Below are 19,686 nucleotides of genomic sequence, written 5' to 3' on the forward strand. Positions count from 1 at the left end.
GGTAAAAACCTTTCTTTCAATGTAATCTGTCATAATTATATGAAAAAACCAAAAGTGGAAACCACCTAAATGTCTCTGAATATAAGCATAAATAAATCAACATACAGTTATAGATTATTCACACTTCCTTAAAAATGACACGTATACATATCAAAGTCCCACCATATTTTACATGAAAAAAAAATCCAAAATAGTATATCATTTGCGTGTTTTAAGAAAAAAATTTATATGTATACATATCAGTATACTCCTAGAAAAATGTCTAGAAGAATAGATATGAAATCTAACCATTTCTTTTGAAAGTGTTATTTAATGAAAAGATCAGGCAGGGAGTATCAGAAATAGAAGACTTTTTATTTTATTTATCTGTATTAATTAGAAAACTTTTCAATTTTAGGGGCGGCTGGGTAGCTTAGTCGGTTAAGCATCCGACTCTTGATTTCGGCTCAGGTCATGATCTCAGGGTCATGGGTAGAGCCTGCTTAAGATTCTCTCTCCCTCCCTCTATCCGCCCCCCCCACACCCACTCATGCAGGTTCATGCTCTCAAATAAATCTTTAAAAAAAAATTCTTTCCTTATCTCCTTCTGCTCCTCCCCCTCCCTCTCTAAAAAAAAAATAGAAAACTTTTCAATTATAAAAAGTTGTTACACAACGCTACTCTAGTAAACAGTGTAATCCATTCTGCATAATTCTGAGTCAGATAAATTAGTTTGCATTTCTTTATCTGGACAGGTTATTTTCTTTTCAACTGTATTCACAAAGAGAAGAAATGTGGTAGGATGCAGAAAAACTGAATATTACGGCATACTCTAATCCCATCACCTTACTATTTTCCAAATTCACCAATAATCATAGCAAAGCACTTACCGGCAATGAGGGCATTGAGCTCTCTGCTCTGTCAGCCAGCGCTAAGGAGGCAAAAAATTAGATTTTGATTACAGAAACATTAATTTGTACATACTGAATACTTACATACCAAATTTAATGAGTTTAACTCTGTAGTGCCTGAATTAATTATAAAGGTACTTATAGAAATAGCAAGCAATCAATCTACTGTCTCCTCATTATCATCATGACGGGGACAAATTTTCAAAGGGACAGAACTCATTCCAAAATAGTTAAGAAGCTATTTTCTCATAGGAAAGAAAGTGATCCTGAGACTATCTGGATCCCACAAGGAAGATGTTAATAATCTTCACAAAAACAATGATACAGTAACCACCACTCTAAAAATAAACCAGTGATGATTAACTTCTAACTAACCTCTCATAAAATCCCTGAGAAAGTCTAAGGTGCTATTAAACTCCTTTCTGAAAAGTAAACTAATTTTGAAGAATATATAATATGGGTATATAAATTAGACCTAAAATTTTTATATTTTAGAGTTCTATAGTTCAGTAATATAATATCTGCATAATTTGGTTTCTTCACAATTTAGAAAGCTTTTGTAAGAGAACAATATCTCTACTAAACTTCAAATTTTATTAATTTAATCATTTTAATTAATTACTGGAGAGGGAACAGTTTTATATCATATACAAAGGAGACACTAAGATTTTCTGAATACCTTTCCAAAAACAATAGCTTCCTGGTTAAATATTAAATGTTTTAATTGACTAGTAAATGTTTCAAGGTAAGTAAGTAACTATAATCCCATACCTATGTACTGCCCATGGCTGTTATTTCTATTTATCCCTTTCTACTTCTATAAAAGAACATAAGCTTTTAAAGTCAAATAATTAACTCAGAAATGAAACTCCCAAGGAAACCTTAAAGGATTATAAAAGATAAAACATAATAAAGAAAAGGGTACTTTACAGTAAAGAATATAAAGCTGGAAGAAAAAGAAAATAGACACAAAAGGATTTCTCTCTTCTTAATAACCTTGAAGATAATTTCTTTGGTCCCTCAGCAAACATAAGATTTGGGTCAGGTTTTGTACTCTCAAACAATGCTCAGCTAAATCCACGGTACTCTTTTAGGGCTGGTTTCAGCCCACACCCCTCTAGTCTCATCTTCTACCTCACTCTAGGGGACCCAACAAGGTTAAGCTTTTAGGTATATTTCCTCTCTCTGCCCAGGATATTCTTCAACACCTCTCTTCAACTATATTATTCCTACTCATCCTTTAGATTTCAGTTTATACGTCACTGCCTCCAGAAAGCTTGCCCTGACTCTCTACAGATTACCATAGCAACCTGTACTTCTCCCTTCACTGTCCTTTAACACTTTATTACACCGACTTATTTGTTGGGTTTCCTTTGCCCTGCTACACTATAAGCTCTATAAAAGTTGGGGCTGGGGCACCTGGGTGGCTCAGTCAGTTAAGCATCCAACTCTTGATTTCAGCTCAGGTCATGATCTCAGGGTTGTGAGATGGAGTCCCATGTCAGGCTCTGCACTCAGTGTGGTGTCTGCTTGAGATTCTCCCCTTTCCTCTCCTTCTGCCCCTCCCCAACCGCCTGTATGTGAGCACTCTCTAAAATAAATAAAATCTTGGGCGCCTGGGTGGCTCAGTTGGTTAAGCGACTGCCTTCGGCTCAGGTCATGATCCTGGAGTCCCTGGATCGAGTCCCGCATCGGGCTCCCTGCTCAGCAGGGAGTCTGCTTCTCCCTCTGACCCTCCCCCTCTCATGCTCTCTCTCTCTCTCATTCTCTCTCTCAAATAAATAAATAAAATCTTTAAAATAAATAAATAAATAAATAAATAAAATCTTAAAAAAAAAAAGTTGGGAGTGATAGGGAGTGATCAGTCCATATTTTTATTTTTTATTTGGGGGGGGTTAGTAAAGAGAATCATGCTGTATATATTCTTCTTTGATGTGTTTGTTGGAGATGTTCTCAGCCTAGCACACTCCTTTTACCCATTATACATTCCACAGAGTTAGTGTCACTATTTGGGTTGCTTCATTCTGCTGTTATAATTATGCCCACTTTTGTGCACAAACTTGAGCACAGGGGTTGGAATTTGAGGGGAAGAGCATCAGTTTGAATCCTGTTCTCAGGTGATGATGTGTTGACTTGCACTGAGTAGGTGGCAGGCAGTGCATGCTGACTCGGGCAGAAAGGCAGCTGGACTGTGGATTTGGGACCCACCGGCCAATGGCATCATTTGTGATAGGAACGTGGCTGGTTTTGCTCCTGGTCATGAATTCCCTTAACTTTTGTTTTTCTGGGAAACTCTACTTCTCCTTCTATTCTGAATGAAAGCCTTACTGGATAGAGTATTCCTGGCTGCAGATTTTTTCCTTTTAGCATTTTGAATATATCATGCTGCTCCCTTCTGGCCTTCAAAGTTTCTGATGAAAAATCCACTGATAGCCTTATGAGGTTTCCTTTGTATGTAACTGCTTTCCTTTCTCTTGCTGCTTTTAAAATTCTCTCTTTATCACTACTTTTGGCCATCTTATTTACTTTGTGTCTTGGTGCAGACCTCTTTGGGTTGGTTTTATTGGGGGCTCTCTGTGCCTCCTGGATCTGGATTTCTCTTTCCTTTCCCAGATTCAGGAAGTCTTCAGCCATTATTTCTTCAAATAAATCTTTTGCCCCCTTTTCTCTCTCTCTTTATGCGATCCCTATCATGCGACTGTTAAGCTTGACAGTATCGCTGAGTTTCCTGGGTCTATTCTCATTTTGTGTATATTTTTTCCCCTCTCACCTGCTCAGCTTGATTACTCTCCATTACCCCATCCTCCAGGTTGCTGATCCATTCTTTTACTTCCTCTTGTTTGCTATTTATTCCAGGTGGTCTATTTTTAATTTTATTTAGTGCATTATCTCTAATTGGTTCTTTTTCCTATCTCTTTGTGGAGGGTCTCATGGAGGTCCTCCACTCCTTTCTCAATTCTAGTGAGTATCTTTATGAGCAATACTTTAAATTCACTATCAGACATATTACTTATCTCCATTTGGTTTAGGTCTCTTGCTAGGATTTTGTTCTGCTCTTTCATTGGGGACATATTCCTCTGTCTCCTCATTCTGTTTATTACTGTGTCCGTTTCTACATGTCAGAAAAGTCAGCTATGTATCCCGCACTTAAAAGTAGTGGCTTTATGAAGAGGTCCTGTAGTGCCCCGCAGTGCTGTGTCTCCTCTTCACCAGAAAATGGTGCTTCAGGGGTGACTCCTATATGTGTTGCTACAGGGTGTCCTACTGTTGTGGCTGGGCTGTGTTTGCCTTCAGTCCAGTCTGCAATGGCTCTCTGCCTGTTGTGGGTAGAGTCTGATGCCTGTGCTGTTAGTGGGCCACTCTGGGGCTGCCTTGGGCTTGAGTTGAGTGAGACCAGGTGTTTGCCAGAGATGAAGTAACATCAAACTGCAAGGCACTTTCCCTGTGCTGTCCCCTGACAAGCTTTTATTGGTGGGTGGGGCTTGCAGTCAGACCAGCTGCCTCCCCAGCCCACTGCTGAGGTCGCAGTCAGACTGGTTTGTGGTCATCTTCCCCTCTCCGTGGAGCAGGACTCACTTTGGAGTGGTGCTGGCCCTTGTCTGCGCTGCTTGCACACAGCCAGGCTTGTGGCACTGCTTTGATGGGATCTTGCAAGAGCTAATCGGAGGGGATGGATCCTCTTTGCTGTGGCCTCTTGTCTACATCCAGCTGTGGAGAGTCTGTTCTGCAAGTCTTCAGGTCATTTTCTGGGTTATTTATGCCAATGTGGGTGTTCTCTAGGTGGCCAGCCGTAAGAGGTGAGCCCAGGATCCTCCTACTCCACCATCTTCCCGGCAGCCTCTGCCCATATTTTTAAATATGCCTCTCCATTCCAATCAAAACAGACTTACTGCTGTACTATACACCACTCTTGGCATATTTCTGTATTTGCTAATATGTCCCTCCCTCCAGGTGCTGTCCCATGGGAATATCTACTAATTATGTTCATAAAACTTTCCTACCTATCCCAGGTTAGTGATCCTTCCCATCTCTGAATACTTGTGGCATTTTTACCTTGTACTTCATAATCTAACTTAATCACAAAATAAATATGGTAACTTTAATACTTTGGGAAAACCAGTATTTCTCCCAAACCGAAACCAAAGGTAAGAACCACTGATACAATATTAATGTACAAGGATTATTAAAGAAAATAAGTATTATAGTATAGCAATGCCCCATATTCAATTTAAGAATTTCTCTCCATTAAAATGGAAGAATCACATGCTTTAGACAATATTCAGACCTAAGTCTGACTTCTAGCTCTGGCACTTAATGGCTACATGACAACAGACATGTGACTGAGCTCAAGTTTACTCATATGCAACAAGAGAATCAACATACCTACTCTGCAAAATTGTGCTAGGGAAATTCTCAACAACAGCCCAGCAAACTGAATTCAACAGTATATTAAAAAGACTAGATAGCATGACCAAGTGGAAGTTACTCCTGGAATGCAAGGACAGTTCAACATACAAAAAAATCATTCAATGTAATATATCACATTAATAAAATGAAGGAATAAACCACATGATCATCTCAATTGATACAGGCCTCTGACAAAATCTGATATCCTTTCACAATAAAAACCCTCAAGAAAAAGGAATAGAAGAGAATTTCCTCAACTTGATAAAGTCCATACATAAAAAATCCAGAATGAATATCATACTCAATGGTGAAACAATAAAAACCTTTTCCTTAAGATCAGGAAAAAGACAAGGATGCCCATTTTCACCACTTCTATCCAACACAATACTGAAAATTTCACTGAGTGCAATTAAGCAAGAAATAAAAAGCATCCCAACTGGAAAAGTAAAGTAATTTGTTTGCAATGACATAATCTTATCAGTAGAAAACCCTAAAGATGCCACAAAAAAACTTAAAGCTAATAAGCAAATTCACCACATTTGCAGAACACAAAATCAACACATTAAAAAAACCACTTATATTTCTATATGCTAGCAATGAAGAATTCAAAGAGTAAATTAAGAAAATACATCTACAATGTCAAAAAAAAAAAAAAGTAAAATACCTAGGTATAAATTTAACCAAGGAGTTGGAAGATTTATACATGGAAAACTATAAACACCACTGAAAGAAATGAAAGAAGTGCTAAATAAATGGAAAGACATCCCATGTTCATGCACTGGAAGATTTAATATTGTTAAAATGACAATGCCACCCAAGGCAATCTACAGAATCAACATAATTCCTATCAAAATCCCAATGATGCTTTTTACAAAGTAGAAAAACCCACTCTAAAATTCGAAAGGAATCTTAAGGGACTCTCAAATAGCCAAAACTATCCTGAAAATGACCATGTACAACTAAAACTTTTTTATGTCAATTATATCTCAATTGAAAAAAATAATTATAGAACTCATATTTCCTGATTTGAAAATTTACTACAAAGCAACAGTAATCAAAATAGTATGTTACTGGGGCGTCTGGGTGGCTCAGCAGGGAGTCTGTTTGAGATTCTGTCTCTCCCTCTCCCTCTGACCCTCATCCTGCTCACTCATGTGCTCTCAAATAAAAATAAATCTTTAAAAAAAAAAGTTCATAGCAGTTTTCTGTATAAATGCTAAAAACTAGAAGCAACCCCTATGTCCATCATCAGGTGAATGGATAAACAAATTATGGCATATGCATACAATGGGCTGCTACTACTCAGCAACAAAGATTGATCTCTATTGATCCACCCAACATAGATCTCTAAATAATTTTGCTGAGGGAAAAAATCCAGACACATGAGATAACACACTGTAAGGTTCAATTTGTATAAAAGTCAAAAAAATGGGACACCTGGGTGGCTCAGTCTGTTAAGTGTCTGCCTTTGGCTCAGGTCATGATCCCAGGGTCCTGGGATTGAGTCCTGCATCAGGCTCCTTGTTCAGTGGGAAGCCTGCTTCTTGCCACTCCCCCTACTTGTGCTCGCTCACTCTCTCTGACAAATAAATAAATTCTTAAAAGAAAAAGTCCAAAAAATGCAAACTTATCTACAGAGACAGAAAACAGATCAGTGGTTTCCTGGGAATAAGACAAGTGGAAGGAGGAATTACCAAGAGGTACAAAGAAAGTTGGGGATTATAGATTATGTTCAGCACCTTGATTGTAGTGATGGTTTTTCAAGTATATACATTTGTCAAAATCTACCAAACTGTATACTTTAAATAAGTACAATTTATTATGTCACTTTTACCTAATTTTTAAAAACTGCAAAGTTAAAAAGAAAGTCAGTAATTACAGGCGATCATAAAATGCTACCAATGCTGAAAATCAAGAAGGGGTCAAAATCAACCAACCAACCACTGGATGAGAAAGATGGGGGCAAAAAAATGGGAGAAAATACAAAAATAAGAACAGATAATGAAAGAGAATCAGGGCATCTGGGTGGCTCAGTCAGTTAAGCGTCTGCCTTTGGTTCAGGTCATGATCCCAGGGTTCTGGGATTGAGTCCCAATTCAGGCTCCCTGCTTAGCAGGGAGTCTGCTTCTCCCTCTACCCCTCCCCCCTGCTCCGGGCATGCATGCTCTCTTTCTCTTGCTCTCTGTCTCCCTCTCTCTCTCTCAGATAAATAAAATCTTAAGGAAGGAAGGGAGGGAGGGAGAGAATCAATTGAGAGTAACTGGCAGAATGAAGGAGACCTAGCCTGAAAATACAGCCAATGTTCCTACCTTTTAGTCTATGTGTATGGAGGCACTAGAGAGTCATGGGTAGAGGACTGGCCTGGAAGTCTTGGTCTGTCACCAACTACCGCGTGACTTTGGACAAGTCTATTCACGGGTCTAGACCTTACTTTGTTTTATTCAATGAAACAAGTATCTGGCCTGTCATGGATAGTTAAATTTCCATGGTCAAATGAACAGAGATGGGATGGAAGAGAAAGGAAAGTCATACAATAAACAATATTACAATTTGGTTGGGTGGAGTGCCCAGATCTCAAGGACTTTCCTCCTGTAATTACCCACCATCTCTCCAGCATCATTAATTAATCTTTCTCTACTCATTCAGGCAAAATAAGCTATAAACTTTCTCAACCCACTGCCTTTTTTTCCCCTTTACAACAAAATTCTAAGAATTTTTATACTTGCTGTTTCATTTGCCTCCTACTCCCTACCATCAAGCTTTTGTCCTAATTGTTCCACTGAAACCACTCATCAAGATCACCAATGACCTACACATTCTCAATACAATGGTCAATTCCCAGGCCAGAACCATTTAACCTACTCCTCTTTGAGACAGGTTTTTGACTTGAATTCTGTGATGCCTCACTCATGGCTCCTTCTTTTTATCCATTGCTGAATCCTCCTCCTGACCACTAAGTGTTGAGTGCCCCAGAGTTCAGACCTAAAAAATCTTTTCCCCGAGAGGTAATCTCATCAAGTACCTAAATACTATCTGTACGCTAATAATTATCTCTAAATCCCCTTTCTCAACTCCAGATTCATATTTCCAACTGCCAACATCTCCAGTTAGATGTGTAAGAATCTCAAAACAAAACAAAACAAAACAAAAAACTCAAACCTGACGTATTTAAAAACAAAACAAGCCTGGGTGCTCAGCCAGTTAAGTGTCTGTCTTCGGCTCAGGCCATGATCCTATGGTCCTGGGATCGAGCCCCACATCGGGCTCCCTGCTCAGTGGGGAGTCTGCTTCTCCCTCTCCCTCTGCCCCTCCCCTCCGCTTATGCACTCTTGCTCTCACACACTGTCTCAAATAAATAAAATCTTTAAAAAAAAAACAAACAAACAACTTGTACATCTATAGCCTACACAACCTGTTCTTCCCAAAATTTCTTCTATCTCAGAATAACAGAAAACCATTAATTCATCCAAATGCTGTATAAAACTTTCCTCATGTTCCATCTTTAAGCAAATCCATTGGCTCTATCTTCAAAACATATCCAGAACTGCCCTATTTTTCACCACCTCCACTGTTACCCTTCTAGTCTAAATCACCATTCACCCTTCACTAATAAAGCACATCCCAACTGGTCTCCTCACTTCCTCTCCCACTTGCCTACAGTCCACTTTCCACACTGCAGCCAGTGATAGTTTTTAAACATTAATTAATTCGTGGGGCGCCTGGGTGGCTCAGTTGTTAAGCGTCTGCCTTTGGCTCAGGTCATGTTCCCAGGGTCCTGGGATCGAGTCCCGCATCGGGCTCCTTGCTCTGCGGGAAGCCTGCTTCTCCCTCTCCCACTCCCCCTGCTTGTGTTCCCTCTCTCGCTGTGTCTCTCACTGTCAAATAAATAAATAAAATCTTTAAAAAAAAAAAATTAATTCGTATCATTCAAAAGCTTTCAATGGCTACCATCACAGTTAAAATAAAATCCAAGGTCTTTACCAAGGCCCCAAGTTACATCTCCAAACTCATCTCCTTTCCCTCTCCCTCTGTCCACTCTGCTACAGCCAACTGGCTTCTTTGCTATTTCTCTCAGGGCCTTTGCCTCTTCTGACTTCTCTGCCTGGGACTTTCTTCCCCTAGATATTCATTCACATCATCCCCACATTTCATTCTGGTCTCTGCTCAAACATCATCCCCTCAAAGACCTTCCCAGACCACGCTATCTAAAACAACTAACAACCTGCCCGAATCCTCCTCAAAGTCCCCACTCTATTCCCTACTCAGTTTCATTTTTCTTCACAGCACTTACTGGTATCTAACATATGTCTATTTACCTTTTTGTCTATAAACCAACTATTAAGTAAGTCAACTCCCTGGGAGGTCAATGCTTAACTCCAAGTACACATATAATTAGTATTTGTTGAATGAACAAACACATCAGTGGTACATTCAGGAACCAAGACAGCTTTAGAAAGAAAGATTAGAACCAGATCATCCAGGTGGTCTGAATATAAAGCTAATATTCTAAGGGATTAAGGCAATGAATCTGAGGCTTCTGAGAAAGAAAAAAAACAATGACATTACTGGAAAACATCAATATGCCAGCAGGATATAAAATGAACCAGAGATAGAAAAGACTCAGATCAATTAAAAGGTAACTATAATTATCTAAGCATGAGATAATAAATGTCTGTATTTCTCTACTAGGATGGTAATAATAGAAATGGATAGGTACCAGGGCACCTGGCTGGCTCAGTCAGTCAAGCATCTTCCTTCAGCTCAGGTCATGATCACAGGGTCCTGGGATCGAGCCCTGTATCGGGCTCCCTGCTCAGCCAGGACTCTGCTTCTCCCTCTGCCCCTCCCCCTGCTCGTGCTCTCTTGCTTCCTCTCTCTCAAATAAATAAAACCTTAAAAAAAAAAAAAGAAATAGGTAGGATAGATATAAATGGCAGGAGATAATAACTGACAAAACTTAAAATCATTGGTGTAAAGGGTTTCGAGTTTGAGTGGCAGAACAAAAAGAAGTCAAAAAGAATCACTTTGAAAAAACAGAAGTTGATCTGGAACAACATTCAAAATGCTGTAAGGTCAATGCCAAAGGAATAGATTTAAAAGCCATACACACAGAGATCACAGTTAAACCTGCAAGAGTAAATCAAATTTCCCAAAGTAGATGAAATTTTCCCAAACACTTCTAAGTAAAGGATGCCAGCAGCAATATTTTAAAAATATATGGCTTTAAGGAGCAGAACAAAGAAGTAACAATGAAGAATCAATAAGGTTTAAGGTAATATCCACAGGTCATCCGTATACTGGACCTTCACCAAAAAAGCTGAGTCCAGACAGACTCTACCACTTAATTAACTACAGTGACAGAGGCCAATTACCTAATTTCCCTAGCTTCAGTTTCACTGTTTATAAAACAAATAATGACAGGTTAGTTAGTTGCTATTTTAACAATAAAATTTTAACACCTTACAAGTAGATAGTACTTTACAATTTCTAAATTACGTTTTAACTTATCTCATTTAATGCCACCACCATCCTGTGAGGTAAATCTTGTTACCTCATTCTATGGCTGAGGAAACAAGGCTAACAACGACTGAGTTTCTCAGTTTATGAGTGGGAGAACTAGGATGATATGTAAACCTAGGTCTTCTGCACACAGTGCAGTGGCAAAGAAGACAGGCTCTAGAGCCAGACTTCCTGGATTCAAATCCAGCTTTATTATTTGCTAGCTGTGTGACTGGAAGCAAATGATTTAAGAGTTCCAAATATTACTCTCGACAAAGGGATATCTATCTTCCTTAGGCAGCAATAAGGAATCAGAGAAATTTTGAGGTGAAAAGCATGTTAGATGGCTCTGATTTTCTCAGTAAAGGACATAATCTACTAAGAGTAATGTGGACGGGAAAGGTTTCAACTGTGATCTGCACATGTGCTATTGAATTCCCCCCCCCCCCAAAACACACACACCAAAATAAATTCTTCTGTTTCACATCTTAGGCTTCCTCACAATTTTGTTTGAGGGGCTCACCTATATTCAAGTTTTAAAGCCAATGGATTATATTAATCTCTAAAGTCTCTTGTATCTGTAAGATTATAGGATTTTAATCTTAGCCTCTGAACCCATTACTAGCTTTTTCTCCATCTTACCCATTAAACAGTATAAACTCTCCCTCCTCTGGGTCTCATAGCAGTTTGTTAGTGCCTCTTTATGACACTATACTTTCTTCAATATCAACAGAGTCCATTCTCTCACTTAGATTTAAACTCCTTCAGGGCAAGCACTTCATTCTTAGAATTCCTCAACCCCAAGCACAATGCAGGCAACCACTTTATAAGTACTTGTTAAATTATTTAATGATGTAAATATACTAAAATTACAGTGGGTTTGGGGGCACCTGGGTGGCTCAGCTGGTTAAGTGTCTGCCTTCAGCTCAGGTCATGATCCTGGGGTCCTTGGATCGAGCCCGCATCAGGCTCCCTGCTCAGCGGGGAGTCTGCTTCTCCCTCTCCGGCTGCCCCTCTCCCTGCTTGTGTGCTCTCTCTAATAAATAAAGTCTTAAAAAAAAATTACAGTGGGTTTTGATTTCTAGACATTTCATAGCAGTTATTACTTGATGATTATTCACCACCATAGTACTTAGTATATACTGATGGTCTCCCTATTAAGGAACATTCACTTAAGACATTTTTAAAAAGGGCACAAAATGTAAAATTTTTAAAAGAAAGAAAATGGCTAATTTCACAACATATCCTATATATACTCAGAGCATATAAAAAAAAAAATACAACTTACCCTGATACAGCTAAAACAACAAAGCTTAGAGCAATGAGGACATAGGCGTGCATCCCGCAATTTCTCCATACAAATGAAACATCGGAAAACCTCAGCAATGCTCTGAAAATAAAAGATGTAAGATCCACCAGAATTAGACTACTGAATCAAAAGTAAAAAGCATGCTGAAAGTTATTCACTCAACATTTACATTTATTTTGAGCTGATATCATCTGTTTTAATAAATTCCACATCAGTTCTTGGGTTAGTCAAGGTCCAGTGTGCCTTAGAACATCTCCTGGAAAAAGTGCTTTCTCTTTTCTAAGCTTCACAATGGTTCTATTCTAAGGAAAGGACATGAAATGCAAACACAGACTCAGGCACAAATATTTCCACTAAGGCATAAATTATAATGGCAAGAATGTGGCTGTAGCCCAAATTTCAAAATATTAAATTATGACAGTTAACAAAAAAAATGACTTAACACAGATTATAATAGTCTCTAGAAATACTTCTTGAATCATTTGATACAGAAAAATGCTTACGATGTATAACAGTAAAAAAATAAAGGCGGGGGGCACCTGGGTGGCTCAGGCTGTTAAGTGTCTGCTTTTGGCTCAGGTCATCCCAGAGTCCTGGAATGCAGCCCTGCCATCAGGCTCCCTGCTCAGCGAGCCTGCTTCTCCCTCCACCACTACCCCTTGCTTGTGTGCTATCTCTCTCAAATAAATAAAATCTTTAAAAAAAGAAAAAAGAAAAAGGCAGATTATATGAGTGAACAATATAAACTTTTTACTTGTCCTGCAATTTCTCCAAGGGGGGGGTGAATTGCTTTTAAAATAAAAAAGGGGGGGCACGTGGGTGGCTCAGTCGTCAAGCGTGCCTTCAGCTCAGGTCATGATCCCCGGGTCCTGGGATCAAAGCCCCACAGTGGGCTCCCTGCTCCACGGGAAGCCTGCTTTTCCCTCTCCCTCTGCCACTCCCCCTGCTTGCGTTCCCTCTCTCGCTGTGTCTCTCTCTGTCAAATAAATAAATAAAATCTAAAAAAAAAATTTTTTTTTTTAATTTAGAAGATACGTATCCTAATGGCAGTATACTTTGACCAGGAGAGAAACTAATTCAGAATCCAGAAATCCTGGGTTTCTGCCCTGATGCTCCAACCAATTAGCTTCTTATTTGAGCCTGAGATTCTGCCCCTACTGAGAATTTTAGTGGTAGCCCCATGAAGGCTTTGCGAAGAAGAAAAAATTAATAGAAGAAACAGTGTCCTTTGCAAGCCTCAGACGAATCAATTTAGAAAGTAACTGACAAGAAAACAGAATTAAATGTAGGTTATTCTATATTTCAAGTTTATTTTTTACCATACTCACATTTATTTTTATTCCATCCCAAGAGAATAAAACGCTCCTAAACCAAGAAAACGTTACAAAACCTTTATAATACTTTCGCATGGGGAATTAAGGAGAAAATTATTCACGAGTCTAATCATGACTCTGCAGAACAAGAACGAACCTGTGAGATGCAGACGCTGGCGGGGGATGGACAATAAGACCATTGGGTGAACTACTTTCAAGTAAAGTGCCCAGTAATATAGTTGCCGCTTACTAAGGAGCAAGGGTTCAGTATTAAGGTTCAAAATTTGACAATTATTAAATAATTACGTCCAATAAACAATCTTTTTTTTATGTTTCTGGACTTTACGTAAATATCCCATTTGAAATCACAACTCACAAGAGTCAGATATAAAATAGGTTGTTCTGGAAAACCACAAATAGGATAATAAAAATATATCTTCATTCAATTTAGGGAGGGCAGAAGTCTGCAAAATGTACCGGTGGGAGGGAATGAAGGATTCCATCTGGAGGGAGTTTTGGATCCCCGCATGAACTCGCAAGAACTGGTAGCGAGTGCACGACACGTCTAATGAATTTGCAGTTTTGCTCTGCCCAGGCTGTAGTCTGCAAAAACCCTCTGGGAACGAGTACCGGTGCCAAGACATCCAGAAAACGCCAGGATACGCACCACCTGACTTCGGGAACGGTCAGAACACAAGGCACCTGGAGGGTGCAGACCGAACACGGCGTCCTTCGCACTGGGCCAGCCTTCACCACAGCGGCAGCGTCGGGGTGGGGGTGCCCTACTAGAGGGAAGACTGGGGCAGGGCGCCCCAAATAAAGAACGCTCGGCGGGTGGCGGGGGGGAAACTAACCACCACCCTTCTCGACCCGCCTCACCTCCACGCTCTGTTCATCCATTGCCTCCGGCTCTCGGCGGGGCCCTCGGCGACCCGCGGAGTCCGTGGTCTGACCTACTTGGCGCCGGTCAGAGGCCGCCAGGTCAAATCGCCGACGAGAACAGCCCGGCGTCCACGTCAGGGGGCCCCGACGACCGCCCCACCTGCGCGCCTCATCGCGTCGGGTTCGACGCCAGCTATCCCCACTTCGCCATATTTATCCGCGCACCCGCCCTAGGGCGCAGTGGGAAAGGCGAGCGGTGGCCACAGCTCCTTCCTCACCGCTAAGCCGCACGCCAGCAACCGCGAGGCAGCCTCGCACCACGTGACGCGGGCGCGCGCGAGTGGAACTGCTGCTAGAGCCCGGCGGCGCTGGTCTCCAGCGAAGAAGGTGCCGCAGGGAATTCGCAAACACCAACGGTAACCAGGGTAGCTGAGGGCGCGGCGGCGAGAGAAGGCGCGCTGCGCATGCGCGCAGGACGCTGCGTTAGGAGAGCGGAGTGGAGAGAGGCGGGCGACTAGTTCCCGCGGTGCGGGGGCGCACACGAGATTTGGTTGCTAGCTGCCGCAGGGCTGAGTGCCTTTGGCCCCAGTCAGCGCAGGCGGCTGAGCTTGGCGCGTATCTCTGCGTCGCCCCTCCACCCCCACTCCCCAGGAAGGGCGGTGCTCCACCGGTCTCAAACTAGCGCGCCAAAGACTGGAACCACCTGGAGTGCTGGTGGGAAGCTGACTCCGCAGCCCCACCCCTAGGTATTCAGACTCGGTGATTCTAGGGTGCTGTTCAACGAAACCAACGTCTTCAACAGGTGGATTGTGGCCCGCACCTTTGAGAAACCGTGGTGTATAGGATTCGTGGCTAGTGGTTCTTTCCCTGGAAGGAAGCCCGGGCTCTCAGGTTTTGAGACTTCCGCCCCACCGACTCAAAGCTCCAGATTGTTAAACCTAGAGCGGTGTAGTTTCTCATTTCAGGGTTGGGAGAATGGAACCACAAACTGTAGAGGTCAGATCCACACCACTCCACATTGCATTTCTTACCGCCGGAGGTGAGCTGTCGCTATGGGACTATGGAAAGTGCAAGAACTGTGTTCAGCTTTCCTATGTTGGTATCTTTTTTTTAAAGATTTTATTTATTTGACAGCGAGAGAGCACAAGCAGGGGGAGCAGCAGAGGGAGAAGCAGGCTTCCCGCTGAACAGGAGCCGGATGCGGGGCTCCATCCCAGAACCCTAGGATCACGACCCTAGGCGGAGGCAGATGCTTAACCGACTGAGCCACCCAAGCGCCCCTGTTGGCGTCTTCTTTGAATTTTCTGTCATAGGTCTAAAGATTGCAAGAATTGAAGGTGTGAGACAAAGGACTTACATCAGATTCTTAATTTGTATTTAATTTTTCCTGGTTTATTGCAAACTATTACACTTAACCCAATCTGGAGTGCACATGTAAAGAATCAACAATAACCTAGAAAGGGGGCGCCTGGGTGGCTCAGTCGTTAAGCGCCTGCCTTCAGCTTAGGTCATGATCCCAGGGCCCTGGGATCGAGCCCCGCATCGGGCTCCCTGCTCAGTGGGAAGCCTGCTTCTCCCTCTCCCACTCCCCCTGCTTGTGTTCCCTCCCTCACTGTGTCTCTGTCAAATAAATAAATAAAATCTTTAAAAAACCCGATAACCTAGAAAGAAGTTTTTTTTTTTTTTTTTTTTAAGATTTTATTTATTTGTCAGAGAGAGAGCGCGCACAAGCAGGGGAGAACAGGCAGAGGGAGAAGCAGGCTCCTCGCTGAGCAGGAAGCCCGATGCGGGACTCGATCCCAGGATCCCGGGATCATGACCTGAGACGAAGATAGACGCTTAACCGACTGAGCCACCCAGGTGTCCCTAAAAGAAATTATTAAGTATCAAGGGATTTGGACTTTCTTATAGTGGGCAGCAATTCCCTTTTTACTATGTGAGGCATGGACAGGTATATAATTTAGTAAGATTAATCTGTGACTAAAAAGTTCTTTAGAAATTATTTATGGTCGTGATGTTTGCATGCTACCATTTGCACTAAAATGCCCTCAATTGTACACTTTAATAATGGTTAATGGTTAATTTTGTTACGTGAAGTTTACCTCAATTAAGAAAATTATTTGTGTTGGGGCGCCTGGGTGGCTCAGTCGTTAAGCGTCTGTCTTCGGCTCAGGTCATGATCCCAGGGTCCTGGGATCGAGCCCCACATCGGGCTCCCTGCTCGGCGGGAAGCCTGCTTCTCCCTCTCCCATTCCCCCTGCTTGTGTTCCCTCTCTCGCTGTGTCTCTCTCTGTCAAATAAATAAATAAAATCTTTTAAAAAAAAAAGAAAAGAAAATTATTTGTGGAATACAGTATTGCACTTGGGATTCAAAGAGTAATGATTAAAGTGAAAAAAATAAGACAAATTACTAAATATGATAAATATTAAAATAAGTTCTTGTACTAATAGATAATATTTGCCCAAGAACCCAAAAATGTTTAGATTTATTGCAGTAGTTCATAATAGTGAAAACCTATACAATTAGGGGTCATTGGTTGCAACCACAGAGTCAGATTCTGGCTAACTTAAGCAAAAAAGAATTTAGTTGGAGGGATGCTAAGCTTCCACATGGAGTTGGGAAACCTGTGATCTGCTCCATCAGAATTCCTTAAGGGCCAATCTAGCTGCCTTTCCCCACACCCACCTGGACAAATCTAACTTGTCTATTATACAGTCTATCAATGCCTATCGATAAGAAAATGGAAAAATCATAGTATATCCATATATTGGATGACAGCTGTTCAAAAGAATAGCAGATGTGTGTCATGAAAATATCCAAAATATATTTACAATGGAAAAAACTTAAGTGCAGCTGCAGTACAACATATGGTATCAGCTTATTTTTGTAAAAAAAAAAAATTTTTTTTTAATTTGTATATACAAACATCTGAAGAGATTGCAGATAATTTCTGGAGAATAGACATACTTGTATTTTTTAATTTCATAAAATTAAATTTGTATTAAATTTGTATTATTTACAACTTAAGACATAAAAACATTATAGTCACATAGAAAATAATTACCCAAATGAGAAATAAAAGACCTAAATTAGGGTAGTAAGAGTGAAGATAAAGTGGAGGTTGGATACTATGAACATTTCAGAAAGATTTTATTGACTAAGAAGATAAAGGGATGCAAACTTTTTAATTCCAGGTAAAAGAACAGTGGCCATTGACAAAATAAAATCAGTAAGTACTCTAGACATGATCAATTTGAATATTCAGATAGACATTCTTATTGGAAATATGAATCTAGATCTAATGGAAGAAGTTATATTTGGGAATCATCCACAAAGAGTCAATAAATGAAGCTTGGGAAACAAATGAATATATAGAGGAGTACACAGAGAACAGTTTTAAGGGAGCTGAGGGAAAGAACCAACATTTAGAAGACAATTGTGAAGGAAGTCACAGAGGTAAAACTTCAGGAACTTGTCCTCTTTGTGATACTATTTTTTAATTCCACCAATCAACATCACATCCCAGAGCCATTCCAGGACAAAACTTCCTTAATATTAACTGCCCAAGTACTGAAGAAAATATGTTACTGAAGTATGACTTATTTCTGTGTAATTTAAAAACTGGGGGTTTTCTGTTCTTTAAATATTCAAACTACACAGTACAATTTTAACTGAAGCTACTCTCCCAACCCTGTTTATCACCTATTACAGGTTTGTTAATGGACAAGTAAAATGCTCATAACAAATTTTTAATTATATGAAAGTATAATTCTATAACCTGCAGAGCTAACATTTGATACATTTTTCCTAGTCTTTTCAATGCCTCATTTTTATTACATATACAGAAATATTCACTGAAGGATTACTAATTATCAAACTCAAACACTACCATTTCATTGTGCTTCCAGCCATCCTGACACACAGAAGTTAAGTGATTTGCTCAGGATCACACAGCTAGAATTTAAAACCTGCTATTTACATCTCAGACTCCAAAGCCCAATCTTAATTACAAAACTGCAATCTCTGCTTCTGACCTCTCCCTCATTTAACATAACTTCAGCATTTCCCAGAACATTAACAGTAATAAATTATTGGCAGCTTCACCTCTTATTGTATGGATACACTATGATTTATTTTCCTATTTACCTACTATTAGCCAGATATGTGTATGTACTGTTAGTATAAATAACCCTGTGATTAACATCTTTGTATCAAGATCTGTCCCTATGATTACATTATTGCCAGTAGTTATTTTAAAATAGTTATTTAAAATTGAATAGGGAAGGGGGCGCCTGGGTGGCTCAGTTCTTAGGTGTCTGCCTTCAGTTCAGGTCATGATCCCAGGGTCCTGGGATCAAGCCCCGCGTCGGGCTCCTTGCTCTGCAGAAATCCTGCTTCTCCCTCTCCTACTCCCCCTACTTGTGTTCCCTCTCTCACTGTGTCTCTCTCTGTCAAATAAGTAAATAAAATCTTAAAGAAGAAAAAAAAAAAAAATGAATAGGGAAGGGCGCCTGGGTGGCTCAGTCATTAAGCATCTGCCTTCGGCTCAGGTCATGATCTCAGGGTCCTGAGATCGAGCCCCGCATCGGGCTCTCTGCTTAGCGGAGAGCCTGCTTCCTCTCCCACTCCCCCTGCTTGTGTTCCCTCTCTCGCTGTGTCTCTCTCTGTCAAATAAAATCTTAAAAAGAAAAAAAAAAATGAATAGGGAAATTCACACACACACTGGCAAGTGATCCTCTGATTTCAGTTTCTTAGCTTTCATACAGAATGAACGATTACAGTAATACAGGCTGAAGGAGAACAAAGGTAGTGTTGATATACAACAGGGACAGGGACAGTATTTGAAAGCATAGTTCAGTTGCTCAACATTAGCGGCAGAAGGAATAGGAAAAAAAAAGTGAGGCTATCACAGAAAAGCCAATTTATTATTACTAAAGTTAGCTTTTGTGGAGGACTATATATGGGTCACATATTAGCAGTCTCATTAATAATGTGACCATTACCTATAAACAAAATTTTCAAAAGTAAAATTATATACATATATATAATGTAATACAAATATTTTTTCTATCCTTTAATTTCCAAAGCATGCTCATTCACATCTGACTGATAGTACATATATCCTTTCATGATAGGCCAGGACATCCATATTATCCCAATTACACAAAAACAGATGCAAAATAGAGTTATGTGACTTCCTTGCTCGAAATTACAAGACTAAGTGTGTGTGCATATATATTTTTAAATCTCTTTATTCCCATTCCATCCTTTTAGCTAAACTTTATTCCTATAATATCTGCCCTTTTTATAGTCCCCTCTCTTGTGAAAGTCATCATTATCCAGTCACTCCAGCCAAATCTTCTTCTCCATCCCCCCACCTCTAGT

General features: G+C 40.4%; 1 protein-coding gene across 7 annotated transcripts in view; it reads right to left on the bottom strand.

Moving 5' to 3' along the window:
- TRIM37 (tripartite motif containing 37) overlaps positions 1 to 19,686 on the bottom strand; it is a 141,846-nt gene that overhangs the window by 99,362 nt on the left and 22,798 nt on the right. For 4 of the 7 annotated variants that reach the window (XM_081806033.1, XM_081806031.1, XM_081806027.1 and 1 more), the window contains 2 exons: positions 12,085 to 12,186; positions 870 to 910 (listed from right to left, as the gene is read on the bottom strand). In XM_081806033.1, the coding sequence (XP_081662159.1) occupies positions 870 to 910; positions 12,085 to 12,186 (143 nt within the window). Of the gene's footprint in view, positions 1 to 869; positions 911 to 12,084; positions 12,187 to 14,085; positions 14,107 to 14,297; positions 14,778 to 19,686 lie in introns of those variants that run through there. The other 3 variants (XM_081806032.1, XM_081806028.1, XM_081806030.1) reach the window with 3 other exon arrangements.

This window comes from Leptonychotes weddellii, chromosome 15 (assembly GCF_054177405.1).
Source record: "Leptonychotes weddellii isolate Sample4059 chromosome 15, ASM5417740v2, whole genome shotgun sequence".
NCBI lineage: Eukaryota > Metazoa > Chordata > Mammalia > Carnivora > Phocidae > Leptonychotes > Leptonychotes weddellii.